At 40.2% G+C, this 13155-nt stretch overlaps 1 protein-coding gene across 3 annotated transcripts in view; it reads left to right on the top strand.

Moving 5' to 3' along the window:
• Positions 1-13155, top strand: part of MED13L (mediator complex subunit 13L) — a 204317-nt gene that overhangs the window by 169362 nt on the left and 21800 nt on the right. For all 3 annotated transcript variants that reach the window (XM_069795321.1, XM_069795323.1, XM_069795322.1), the window contains 7 exons: positions 1417-1622; positions 4036-4982; positions 5587-5766; positions 7445-7668; positions 8234-8426; positions 10952-11396; positions 12874-13093. In XM_069795321.1, coding sequence (XP_069651422.1) covers positions 1417-1622; positions 4036-4982; positions 5587-5766; positions 7445-7668; positions 8234-8426; positions 10952-11396; positions 12874-13093 — 2415 coding nt within the window. The remainder of the gene's footprint in view (positions 1-1416; positions 1623-4035; positions 4983-5586; positions 5767-7444; positions 7669-8233; positions 8427-10951; positions 11397-12873; positions 13094-13155) is intronic.

The raw sequence follows: 13155 nt of genomic DNA, 5'->3' as shown, positions 1-13155 counted from the left end.
AACCACCGGGAAAGCTAGGTGTACGTAGCAAGTCTGCTTTGTTATCGCAAGCTCTCTTCTCCCTTGTATCCTCACTTCATAACCTGAAGGCACGATAAGAAAAGGCATCTTCTTAGAGGCTTTGCTGAAGTACAGCTGTCCATTTGCCTTGTATAGTTTGCATATATCAGTTTTTATACCATTATAGAAGTTTGAACTAAGTTTTTTATAAGGTTTGTAAGACTTTGCCTTGCCACGGACCTCGCTGGTTTTTTTCTTTTGTTTGTGCTGTAAACTATTTGCTTAAGACTAGGATAATTTGGGCCTGGAAAGAAAATCTGTATTGGAATTTGTTGAGCTGAAAGTTTTTGAGTGGGAACAGATTTTAGGGTGTCATTGATACTGAAGATATTTTAATCTCCCTCACAACCATTTTAGGAGTATTAAAATATATATTTTAATTCTGCCTGATAACATTTCCAACAGCACAGTTTACTTGCTTTTAAGTGTGTCACACCTGCTCATATACACCAGTGGGGGAAACAAGCACCTAAACCCATTGCTAATCATTTTGACAACATGTAAGTAGATTTCTTGTGCTGAACATTCAGCAGCTGAAGATAGTAATCCACACATTTCTCATCTCTCAATGCTTTACAAGGTGCAAGAGAAAAATGCAAAGATCTAACGAGATGTTAAGTACTGAAATTCTGAGAGACTACTGTTACTATTTTAATAATGATTTTTACTTTGCAGTAGTGCCTCAAAGGGACTAGCTCTTTTCTTCTGAAAGAAACTTGGAATAGCTCTAGAAACTCTGGCTGAAGTTCTTGTCATCATTCTCTGCAAACAAACATGACAGTCAATGAAAGTCCAGTTTGACTGGACTTAATTTATATTTAATATTATGTTCACTGGTTTGTTTATATATTTATATTTAATATTTGGCATGTGTAAAGTGTCCACTGTTATTACTTGGATTACATTATTCCCCAATGTGGGGTCATTCAGAGAGGCTGATTTAAGGTTTCTTCACATGGTGACTCAGCCTCTCTCTCCGTTGTCAGTAGAGAAGTCTTGCAAAGATCAATCTTTTAAGTGCCTAAATTAGGTGCTTAAAGTTAGGTAGTATGAAAATCTTGTAGTATACTACTCGCTTTTCAAAGATAGCTAGTCTTAAATGAGTCTAATCTAATTGTGAAATCTACTGACACTGAAGTTGTATAGCGTCTCAGTATAACAAGGAGCCTCAGCTGAGTTTCCTTGAAAGAACTGCTCTTGAATGTTTGGTAGAAGGAATAAACATACTTAATTTTGGAAAAAAATGCAGTTGTAGAGTGTTCAAACAATACAATAGGTTTTAATTAAAAATAAATATCTAAATATAAAGAGCAACCTTACCACATTGTTGTAAACAATGTCACTTGGGTATTACAGGATTTTTCGTATGTGCACAAAGTTCCATCATTTCAACCTTTTGTGGGCTCCTCCGTATTTGCTCCACTGAAGATACTGCCAAGTCAGTGCCTCCTACCTCTGAAGATACCAGATGCCTGCATTTTCAGGCCTTCTTGGGCTGTTCCTCCTAAAATTGAACAACTTCCTTTGCCGCCTGCAGCCACTTTCATTAGAGATGGCTACAAGTAAGTACAGTCTTGTAGGAAATTAGTTTGTCATATTCATACCTTAAGTGGCTCGTTTATTAAAATGTTTGCATATATTACCAGTCCTTTGCTATGCACCAGAACCATAAAATAACCTGCAAATGTATTTTAAACTTTTTAAATTTGTCATTGTCTGAGATCAAAAAAAGCCCTGATAGTAGGAACATGCGAATTAAAAACAGCTTTTGGAAATCGGTGGTGTTACAGTATGTGTCCACTGCACTCTTAGTGCTTCTAAAAGAACAGGAACAGGTGGTACTTGAATTAATTGCTGTTTCTGATACAGGAAAATACTGTAATTCAACATAAAACAGAAGTGTTAGGGTATAAAATTAATGCACTTAACCTTTCAGGTCTCTGTCCTCCCATTCCAGTGTCCAGTTCTCTAGCCTGCAGTTAGGCTCCCCTCTTGTTTGTACTTGTGTATTTAGTTTGAGCTTCAGTCTGACAACGTATGGTCCTGATGATACCAGTTCGCCTTCTGAGGGCTCTTCAGATTTTGAGCAGGCCTGTGACAGCTCTCTTCTCCATGTTCTCATGTTAGCCCTTCTGCGCTTTTGTGATTTAACCTGAATGGGTCACATACGGAGCTGCTCATCAGACAGATGCTGATCAGATGTATGCCGTCTTCTCCTTTCTAAATACTGACAGAAAAGATGCCAAGTATGAGAGCATTGTGACCTATAAGCACTGCTATTAAATTTAAAAGTTTGTGTTCCTTACTCAGTTCTCAGAAATTAGCTATGTTTATGGAAGAAACTCATTGCTGGAGATTTTGAAAGCTATCAAGAATTTGCACCATTAAATTAATAAAACCTCTTAAAAGGCGTAATAGTAGTACAAAGGTCTCCTGCTGCACTGCATTCATTTCTAGAGGAAGTAGCCTGTATCTTTAAATCAGTCTGTCAATCCTTTAAATCGGTTCTTTTCCAGTTCCAAAGGATCCTTCAGTGTTCTCAAAAGAATTGCAAAAAAGAAATTGTAAACCCTTGATAGTGCCTGGGGAGCAATTTAATTCTCGGGTTTTTTCATAATAGTAACTGATTCACCAGGCCTGAGCTGGTTATTAATTTCAGGTATTTGTTGGGGAAAAAAACCCCTTTCATTTTCAATATAATCCAATTAGAGTGAAGATTATTACTGCAGGCTTCCGACAGAGTGGTGATTGCCAATCAGGGTTTCTAGGTCACCTTTTCTTATTAGTCTGAGGCATTCGGTTTGCTTCAGATTCAGAACTCCCTCAAACCTTTGTTCATTTTTTTTCCCCCTCTCTTGCTTTGAGTTGGACATACATCAGTTCAATGTAATAAAAGGATTCTAAGGAATAAGGTCTTCACTATTTTCCTTTTCAAGTCACTAATGATATGTGAGAGTTAAAATAGTACTGCTTTTAAATAACATACAAAATACGCAGTAAGAACAGACAAACATGAAAAAAAAACCTATAAACCCTCCTTTATCAAGAGACTTACTGAGTTCTTACACTTTTTCCTTGCCCTAATATATAGTGAACATATTTCAAGAAAAGTGAGCAGCTTATTAGCAATGTAGAAAGAGAGGAGTTAGGATCTTCTACTTTTCATTGGCCCCATATTACCTGTTACTTGATACGAGTCATTCCAAAGGGAAGCTAGATCTCATGGGAATGTACAAACTGGTTCTCTGGTCACTTGAATTTGGCAGAAAATGACAGAAACAGAGTAATAAAAACCAGTCTTGACAGGAGATGACCCAAAAATATGATTCTTAGCTTTACTGGACTAAGCGTTTGTAGTGTAATGTGTCATATTGTGCTGTAGACTGTGTAATCCTAAATGAGTATTTGCATTTATAGTATCTGAGATACTGTTATCAGTTGCATACCACCATAAGGCAGTATCATAAGTGCCACATGTATGACTTCTGACAGCTATTTAAAGTGATGATTTCTAAAAGTAAGATTTCTATGCCTCTGAAATATGTTTCCACTAACGTCTGTCTCGTTACAGATAATTGTGTTTAAAACAACAACTACAATTCTTTCTCTTTTCCCTAAAAGAGTTACAAATATCCTAAAATCTTAACTTGATAATTTATCTAGAGGTTCTTCTCAAGAGCATTTGAGTTTTAGGCCATGGGAATAATCTTTAAGAGGGCTAAGTGCCTGAGATGATACCTTTTTATTATACTGATAAGAAACAACAGTGTTCATGTTGAGAATTACAATTTTAGTTAAGATACACGAGTAGAAGGTTATGAGCCGAATGGGTGTTCTTTCTTTACTACAGTTACAATGAATGCTTTCGGTTTTCACCATCTCCTTGTATTTAAAAATAAGCTTTGACAAAATCAATGTTCCCAACCAACCAGTTTGTGGTGGCATTTGACTCTGTTTTTCATTTACTTCTTGTAGCAATGTGCCTAGTGTTGGGAGTTTGGCCGACCAAGACTATCTTCAGATGAACACTCCTCAGATGAATACCCCAGTGACGCTAAATAGTACTGCTCCAGCCAGCAACAGCGGAGCAGGAGTTCTGCCATCACCAGCAACTCCCCGCTTCTCTGTCCCTACCCCGCGCACTCCCAGGACCCCAAGGACTCCTAGAGGTGGGGGTACTGCGAGCGGGCAAGGATCTGTAAAATACGACAGCACAGATCAAGGTTCACCTGCTTCCACCCCTTCTACAACACGACCGCTTAATTCTGTGGAGCCAGCCACTGTTCAGCCCATCCCAGAAGCCCACAGCCTGTACGTCACCTTGATTCTTTCAGACTCTGTGTTGAACATCTTCAAAGACCGTAACTTTGACAGTTGTTGTATATGCGCCTGTAATATGAATATTAAAGGTGCAGATGTCGGATTATACATCCCAGATTCATCCAATGAGGATCAGTACCGTTGCACCTGTGGCTTTAGTGCCATCATGAACCGCAAATTAGGTTACAACTCTGGGCTCTTCATTGAGGATGAGCTGGATATTTTTGGCAAGACCTCAGACATTGGCCAAGCTGCAGAGAGACGACTGATGATATGTCAAAGCAACTTAATCTCTCAGATGGGAGAGGGAGCCAGAAGGACCCAGGAACCTCCAATGAGCCTCCTCCTCCTCCTCCAGAATCAGCACACACAGCCTTTCACATCCCTGAGCTGCTTGGATTACATGTCCTCCAATAACCGTCAGACGCTCCCATGTATGAACTGGAGTTACGACAGACTGCAGGCAGACAGTAACGACTCCTGGATAGAATGCTTCAATGCCCTTGAGCAAGGCAGGCAGTACGTGGACAACCCCACTGGTGGAAAAGTGGATGAAGCCCTAGTAAGAAGTGCCACTGTACATTCTTGGCCTCACAGCAATGGTATGGGTCAGAACAGTTGTTGCTTCTTTTCTTTTGAATATTTTTGTGACCTCTGTAAGTTTGTCTGAAGCTTGCCAATTGTGAGCCACTTAATCTTTATGTGGGAAATGATACGTATAAAAATATTCTAGAAATACAGCAGGTTTCTGAAGGCTTTATAAATTACATCTAAAGTACCAGTAATCCAGTTGTCCTTAGACTTTGGGGTTTAAATTGTGAGAGAGTCCCTTTGGAGAAGGGTATAAGCAGTCAGCAGAAAAGAAATGCTCTGTATGAAAGTGTCACCAAGAAAAAAAAAAAAGGTGATTTTATAATCAAATATTACCCGTTTATATGCTGAAGATGCTCTGACTTCTTTTATGAACTGAGCTGGACAACAGTAACATTGAAAGGTATGTGAAAAGGACTGTGATGACAGCTTTATTTCAGCAATGTTTTCATAAAGTACCACATTAAATGCCATTAAGCTAATTAGAGTTGTACAAATTTTATGGGCATTGTGAAGAGCAATACAAAGGAACAATAAACCAAAAAACGCTGCTGCCTCAAAAGAATTCATCTTGTTCCTCACTGAAAATGATTGATGCTCCTTTATCATTTGCAGTATTGGATATCAGCATGCTCTCCTCCCAGGATGTGGTGCGCATGCTGCTGTCGCTACAGCCCTTTCTCCAGGATGCTATCCAGAAGAAGCGAACAGGAAGGACCTGGGAGAACATCCAGCACGTGCAGGGACCACTCACCTGGCAGCAATTCCATAAGATGGCAGGACGGGGAACCTATGGTACATATATTGTGGTATATGCCAACAGTTAAAATGAAAGCATGGTTTTATAGAAATGTGCACTTTCTTCTGGAAATACGTTAGACAAATAGGCTCTTCATATGGCTTGGGGGGGGGGGTCTGCTCTTCCCACAGCTTTAAAATGCCTTAAAAGGCATTTGAAGTACATGCTTGAATACCGTAGTGGAGGTTTTACCCTTCCAGATTGATGAATGTTTACAGAGTGCAAAAATGCTGGGTGAGCATCAGACTCCCTATCTGAATCTGTATTTTGGCTCGTACTGCAAATAGCTGGTATATAAATAACATCGACAGAGGAAGCTGTTAAAATTGTACCAAATCATAATGAGGAAGAGGGGCTTTCTGAGCTATACAAACATACAAAAAGTGGGTATGTTTTCTCCACAGAGGTTTGCTTGTTTGAAGGTTTCCCATAGTCTTAATAAGAAGCTTCAGTTTAAGTATCTCCTGGCTATTAAGTGACACTTCTGGAAAATACAAATTACAAAATACGTTTTGTATGTGCACATTTGCGAAATAATAACTGACCTTTAAATATGTATTTCTCACCTGCAATTTATTTCAGTCTTAACCAATGCAGTGTTGCTTAGTTTTTTTCTACAGTTCCATCGTGCTTTGCTTTATTTTTCTCTCTGTTGGCGTTTGTGATATATTGCTGCTTTCCTTTGGGGCTGGGACAACTTGTGGTAACTACAGTTCCTGTCTAAAGCTATTGTGCTTCACAAGGAGTACTTCTAATCTAATAATTTTTCCAGCATTTGTAACTTTAAGAGTTAGGAATTGCCAATAGTTACCAGAGAATAAAAATGAAATTACCATATAGTAAGTAGCAGAGCCTTTAATACAGATTCAGAAATTTTTACTGAATGTTGACTTTTTAATAAAGTTGGATTATATTCTGCAGAAACTATGGGTATATTTCTGCTTGAAAATTTCAGTGGTATTTCTTCTAATGAGCACAGTGTCTGGGAGATACCATGTTAAACTGGACGGTAATCCTCTCAGCTGTGACAGCAAGTGCTCTGGAGCACTGCCTATGGAGAGGAGCAGGAGGCAATTTTTAGAATCATGATAACTTTGCTTAGTACTATATACCTGGGAAGAAGTCTGCCTAACTGTTTTACTTAGTATTTGCACAGCCCAGTGGAGGTAGATGAAGAACTGTAAAATCAGATTTTATGTATTCCTGTTATTAGTTTTGATTGAATAGGAACTCATGAGATGTGGTTATGGTTATGACAAAGTAAAACCACGAGATTAAGCCTCGGGAAGGGCAATACATGTATTTACAGTATACCGAAAGATGTTTTATTGCAACTTTCTAGGAAAGTTTAAATGGTGCTTGGATCGGCTCCCTCTACTTTGGCTGACTGAACTTTGATTTTATGACATTTCTTCAGTACAATATAAATCTTTCTTCTCCTTTATTAAATAATTTTTTCCGAGGAACAAGACTGTGGGAGAACATGGTTTATCAGGCATGATACAGCCTTGATACATGTTCCCACTCTATGGTCAAACTTCTAGGAGACTCAGCATGGCAAGGGATTAGTGATTTCCAGTATTCCTGTACAAGAACCCACTTCCTGGTACAGAGAACCCACTGCAGTTAAACCAGTTATTTTAACGTTTTTTCTTTCTTTTTTTCTCTTTGAAGGCTCTGAGGAATCTCCTGAGCCTCTTCCGATCCCGACTTTACTAGTGGGTTATGACAAGGACTTCCTGACAATCTCTCCATTCTCCTTGCCATTCTGGGAGAGGCTGTTGCTAGACCCATATGGGGGCCATCGGGATGTTGCCTATATCGTGGTGTGTCCAGAAAATGAGGCCTTGCTCGATGGAGCCAAAACTTTCTTCAGGGACTTGAGTGCTGTATACGAGGTTGGAAAGAGGAACCACACTGAATTATTTCTTCTTAAGTGTCATTTCTGCTCTACTGCATGTTCAGTTGGGAGAAATCCATGTTGTATAAAGTAACAATTATTTGAATAAGGATTTCTTGCATCTGGAGAACTTTCTGCGCTTTCAGAGTCCAAGAATACTATCTAATTGAGTTAGTTATACTGTTATTCTCTGTGCATTTCGGGGTATTTGTTGCCATCTGCTCTTTCCAGCACACATTCTCTTATTTCACAGAGGATGTAACACTAGTATTAATACAGTTGCAACCTAACCCATGAAGGCCAAGCCTAAAGAGCAAGGAGTAGATTAAAGAAACTGTTGCTTTCTTGTAATTGCTAGGCTGGAGATAAAACCAGTTCCTTTTTTTAGCATGCACATTGTGTACTACTGAATACGTAAGATTACTTTGTAACCTTAGTTTTGGCAGAAGTGCAGTTCAAGCCACCAGATGTGTGCTAGTAAAGGGTTTACGCTACAAACCAGTCTGCGTAACTTATTCAGGTGCTTGGCATCTAGTCACAAGCATTTCTTCTTTCCTCACCAGATGTGTAGACTTGGCCAGCACAAACCAATCTGCAAAGTGTTACGTGATGGGATTATGCGGGTGGGAAAGACTGTGGCACAAAAGCTAACGGATGAGCTCGTGAGCGAATGGTTTAACCAGCCTTGGGGCACTGAGGAGTGTGACAATCATTCCAGACTCAAACTTTACGCGCAAGTTTGCCGGCATCACCTAGGTAAGTCTACCGTGGCACTAGTAAGGCTGTTTCATTTTCTGTAGGTATTCTAGAGGTTATTTGCAGTAGGTGGAAACAGGGCGCTTTTTCTTAAGTTACAAATTATGATCCGTTTTTAAAAATAAAAAAGGTGTTATGAGGCTTTCTCTTAATTTCTTAATCCTTCTGTGTTAAACTTGCCTAGTTTAGAAAGTTTTGTTGTTGTTTATCAGTCTGCTGATCATGTCAGAGATTCAAAAGCCAATTCTTATCCTTTTAGAAAAGTCAGTTTGGTATAAGATGTTTGTACGTCTCAAAGATGTTCCACACAAGACTGAATGTATAAATTGATCTGGTTTATATGCTGCTGATACGCATCATCACGCCCGTGCGGCAGAATGATGTGCATGGTGCCTTGAAGCATAAAATTGATTTGTATAAGAGGCAAGTTCACTAAAACTCTGCAAAGGAAGAATGAGTTAACACAGGTGAAGAAGAGAAAGTAACAGTATCCTTGATGACTGGGCCCTCAATCTATTGGGTGTGGATACCTGGAACCACATTACCCTGACCGCACGGTCTCCTGTGGACCTCATGTAGGCTGAAACAGTGACACGTTTTAAAAGATTAGTCTTTGTGCGTTGTTTTGTTTTTTTGTTACGGCAACCTGCCATATTTGTTCTTTTATAACGTAATGTCAGTTGTGCTTGTTTCACGAAGGAGTGTAGAATCTGAGAGTATGGAAGGATATCAAGTTTGCTGGGGTATTATCAGAAGACTGGTCCTCGCTGAGCCTGGATGAGTCCCTGGACTCATCTAACAAACATTGCTCCCAGATTTCATCTGGGAAGAGACGTGGTTGTTCCCTTCCAGAACGGATCCAGAGGCAACGTAACATGTATTGTGTATATGACTGAGAAATGGGATCTTAGCACAAGACACAGACTCATCCAAAACGTCACTGGAAATACATTTGCTGAGACAGTGCTGGTCAGCAAGACAGGCAGTGATCACAGAACACCAGCCACGTAAATGTTTGTCGTGGTTTAACCCCAGCCAGCAACTAAGCACCACGCAGCTGCTCACTCGCTCCCCCCCCATCCAGTGGGATGGGGGAGAAAATCAGGAAAAGAAGTAAAACTCCTGGGTTGAGATAAGAACGATTTAATAGAACAGAAAAGAAGAGACTAATAATGATAATGATAACACTAATAAAATGACAACAGTAGTAATAAAAGGATTGAAATGTACAAATGATGCGCAGGGCAATTGCTCACCACCCGCCGACCGACACCCAGCCAGTCCCCGAGCGGCGAATCCCTGCCCCCCCGCTTCCCAGTTCCTAAACTAGATGGGACGTCCCATGGTATGGAATACACTGTTGGCCAGTTTGGGTCAGGTGCCCTGGCTGGGCATGAGAAGCTGAAAAATCCTTGACTCTAGTCTAAACACTACTGAGCAACAACTGAAAACATCAGTGTTATCAACATTCTTCACATACTGAACTCAAAACATAGCACTGTACCAGCTACTAGGAAGACAGCTAACTACATCCCAGCTGAAACCAGGACAATGTTTCATGCTTCGGCTGAAATGTGCAAACTACTTCTTTGCTTAAAAATAGCGAGGAATGTTTAAGTGGTTTCTTGAAAAGTGCTTACTCCCTTTGCTCCGAAAAAGGTGTGACAATTCTTAAGTCTGCTTACTTTGAGGACTGGTGATCTGGTCTTGGAAAAAAGTGTAAGAATGCTTGCCCCATCCTTTGAGGAAGGTTTGGCAGACCAGGCTAGGACCCATCTATCTCAGATGACCCTGTTGCCTCATTCAGTGTGCTTTTAATTTTAATTTACCACGTAACTTGGAGGGAGCAATTATTATAACACTACTTAACCTCAATACCCCAGGCTTCCATGCAGAAGTATGTAGCATGTGCACAGCCAGTTGAGGAATTGGGCTGTTCAGTTCACACCTGAGGCATCTGCCAGGGGCAGTGTTGGAAACTTCCCCTGCTGGTGATTTACCACCTCTGAGAGTAAATAAATAATAAATACTCATTTACTTATTTTTTATTCATTTATTACTTAAAAATAATCTCTGTGATACCTCTTTTTCTGATACTGAGGAGCAGAAATAACTATATTAAAGTTTGCCATTATTGTAGCTCAGGTAAAAAGGATTTTTAGATTTTCAGTCTGACAAAGATAACCTGTAGTATATTGCGAAGCTGAACACCATATAAAGCCGTTACCGCAACACAGTCTAGTCAGAGATAATGTCAGTACCATGTCAGTACCAACTTGGATTCACAAAGCTCCGCAAAGTCAGTCCTGTTTTTAAAGACATTTGATTCATATCACTTAGAACGGAAACCCTGAAGAATGGATTCCAAAGTAAATATTTATAATGGAGACTGCATTCACGGAGCATTTGTATACTCTTAGGGTATTCTAAAAGTGCAGAAAATACTGTATGACTTTATGGTTAATGCAGTTCACTTTGATCTGACAGACTGTCATTAATCTCCTCCTCTTTATATGCTATTTCAGCACCTTACTTAGCCACTCTGCAGCTTGACAGCAGCCTGTTGCTACCACCGAAGTACCAAACCCCAGCGCCAGCCAGCCAGACGCAAACAGTACCTGGGAACACTGGACCTGTACCCTCAAATTCAACATGTCTTTCAGCTGCTGGGGCACCACCAGCAGGCAATTCTTTCAACTCCACGCCCAGTGGTGGGACCACTAGCCTTCCAGCAGGAAGTAGTTCATCCTCTGGATCCTCTGTGCCACAGATGTCAGCATCTTCTGCAACACCCAGCGTTAACCAGATGGCCACTACCTCTACTCCAGGGTTTAGTGGGAACATTGGTTCGGGGCAAAACACCAGCACTGGGGGAAACACAGCAGACCGCTCACAAGGAAGCACAGGTCCTGGAGGAGACACAGAATTGGGTCAAAACTTACCACAACAGCAACAAGAAGGACAGGAAGGGTAAGTTACTTAACTGCTCAAACGACTCATAGAGCACTTCTAATTAAATGCGCTGTGTTCCTGCTTTCATACAACTCAACCTTTAAGCCTTACGTAAATCCTTGAAAGGAGAGCACCCTCTGACATGTGCAGGACTACTGACCAGTTGTAAATGGAGCAGGGCCCATTTTTATTTGTTCATAGCAGTTACTGATAAAGGGGAGCTGGAATAAAACAACCTCCCCTTTTTTGTTACAAGAAACAAAACTTGATTCAACTGCGGTGAACATGGGTGTTGTAGTTCTGTTTGAGATGCCTTAGGGTGCGCCACCTGGTCTGCAGTTGCAGTACAAGAAAAACACAAGGTGTCTCGTAGGTTCTGAGCTGTATCTGCTAGCTTGGCCTCGCCTGTGTCAGGTACTGCAGGATATCTCATGTGGCACTGAATGCCTCTTATGTGAGCCACACCATCACGCCTGTAACGTTAGCAGATACAAAACGCAATATATGAATTTTTTTTCTAATTTGCTTGCATTGCAAGTGTTGCTTTGCAAGCAGGTATACTGTGAGGTCAGGAAACAGGATTATATTGCTGTTACTTGAAAATAAATTTTAGCAGCACAACTTTTTCAAAGACTTCATTATAAATAGCCATCCATCAAACATAAAAATCAGGAAAAGGTTTTTTAACATCTTATGTAAGTAACTTCCTGAGGGAACATGTTTTTCATTACTTTCATAATAATGCATATTACTAATAGTCATGATATATGTTATGGAGTTCCTGTATCTTAAGTGAAAAGCCCACATCCTGTTGTAGTTCGGGTTATCCTTAAGACATCTGTTCACTGGATCTATGCAAAATACCATTTTATCAACTGCAGCATGGTTTCTGACAAAGTAAGTCTGAGCTGCTTTTTATCACTTACAGATGTTGAGCCTCCTATTCATGGTTGAGGCATGGAGGGGCGTTTTACCAAGCAAAAAAAAGTTCAGTTGCTCCTTCCATTACCACTGGAACCTTTTCTGTAATCAGACAGAGGACTTCAGTCTCCACAAATATTACTTTGGCACTTTTCCTCAGTTCTCAATACCTTCCCTCCCCCTTCCACCTCTCCCAAAAGAAAACGCTAAACAGCACCAAAACCCAGGCATGCACATATGTAGAAAGAAAACTCACAGAGCTAATATTAGTCAGCTTTTCCATATTCTTCAGACATAATCTATTCTTGATTGCATTAAATGAGATTATGTTAGACTTCATGGTAAGTATCTTTAATGCATAATTAATAACAGGTATTTTGGATTAAGAACTGCTGTGAGTAAAAGCCATCTCTCCTCAGTCACTGTTGCCATGTTTTTAGTTTTGCTTCTGAACATAAGAACCACTTGGTACTCCCCTCTTCGCTCCTCTGCTTCAGCCTTGCAAACCTTTACAGGAAAACGGTAATTAATGATTTTAACTTGCCTTTGAATTTAACAATGTGTATGTCTCTAGTGTTACAGAGAGGGAAAGAATAGGGATTCCCACTGAACCAGAGTCTGCGGACAGCAATGCCTATCCTCCAGCAGTTGTCATCTACATGGTGGATCCTTTTACCTACACTGCAGATGAAGAATCTGCTTCAACCAACTTTTGGCTGTTAAGTTTGATGAGATGCTACACAGAAATGTTGGATAACTTGCCTGAGAATATGAGGAATTCTTTCATTCTCCAGGTAATTCTATCTTCCTCTGTATCTTCACACTGGAGAGTGACTATCACAGCGTACTTCTGATA

The sequence above is a fragment of the Haliaeetus albicilla genome, chromosome 10, assembly GCF_947461875.1.
Source record: "Haliaeetus albicilla chromosome 10, bHalAlb1.1, whole genome shotgun sequence".
NCBI lineage: Eukaryota > Metazoa > Chordata > Aves > Accipitriformes > Accipitridae > Haliaeetus > Haliaeetus albicilla.
This window is presented reverse-complemented; position numbering and strand designations above follow the sequence as displayed.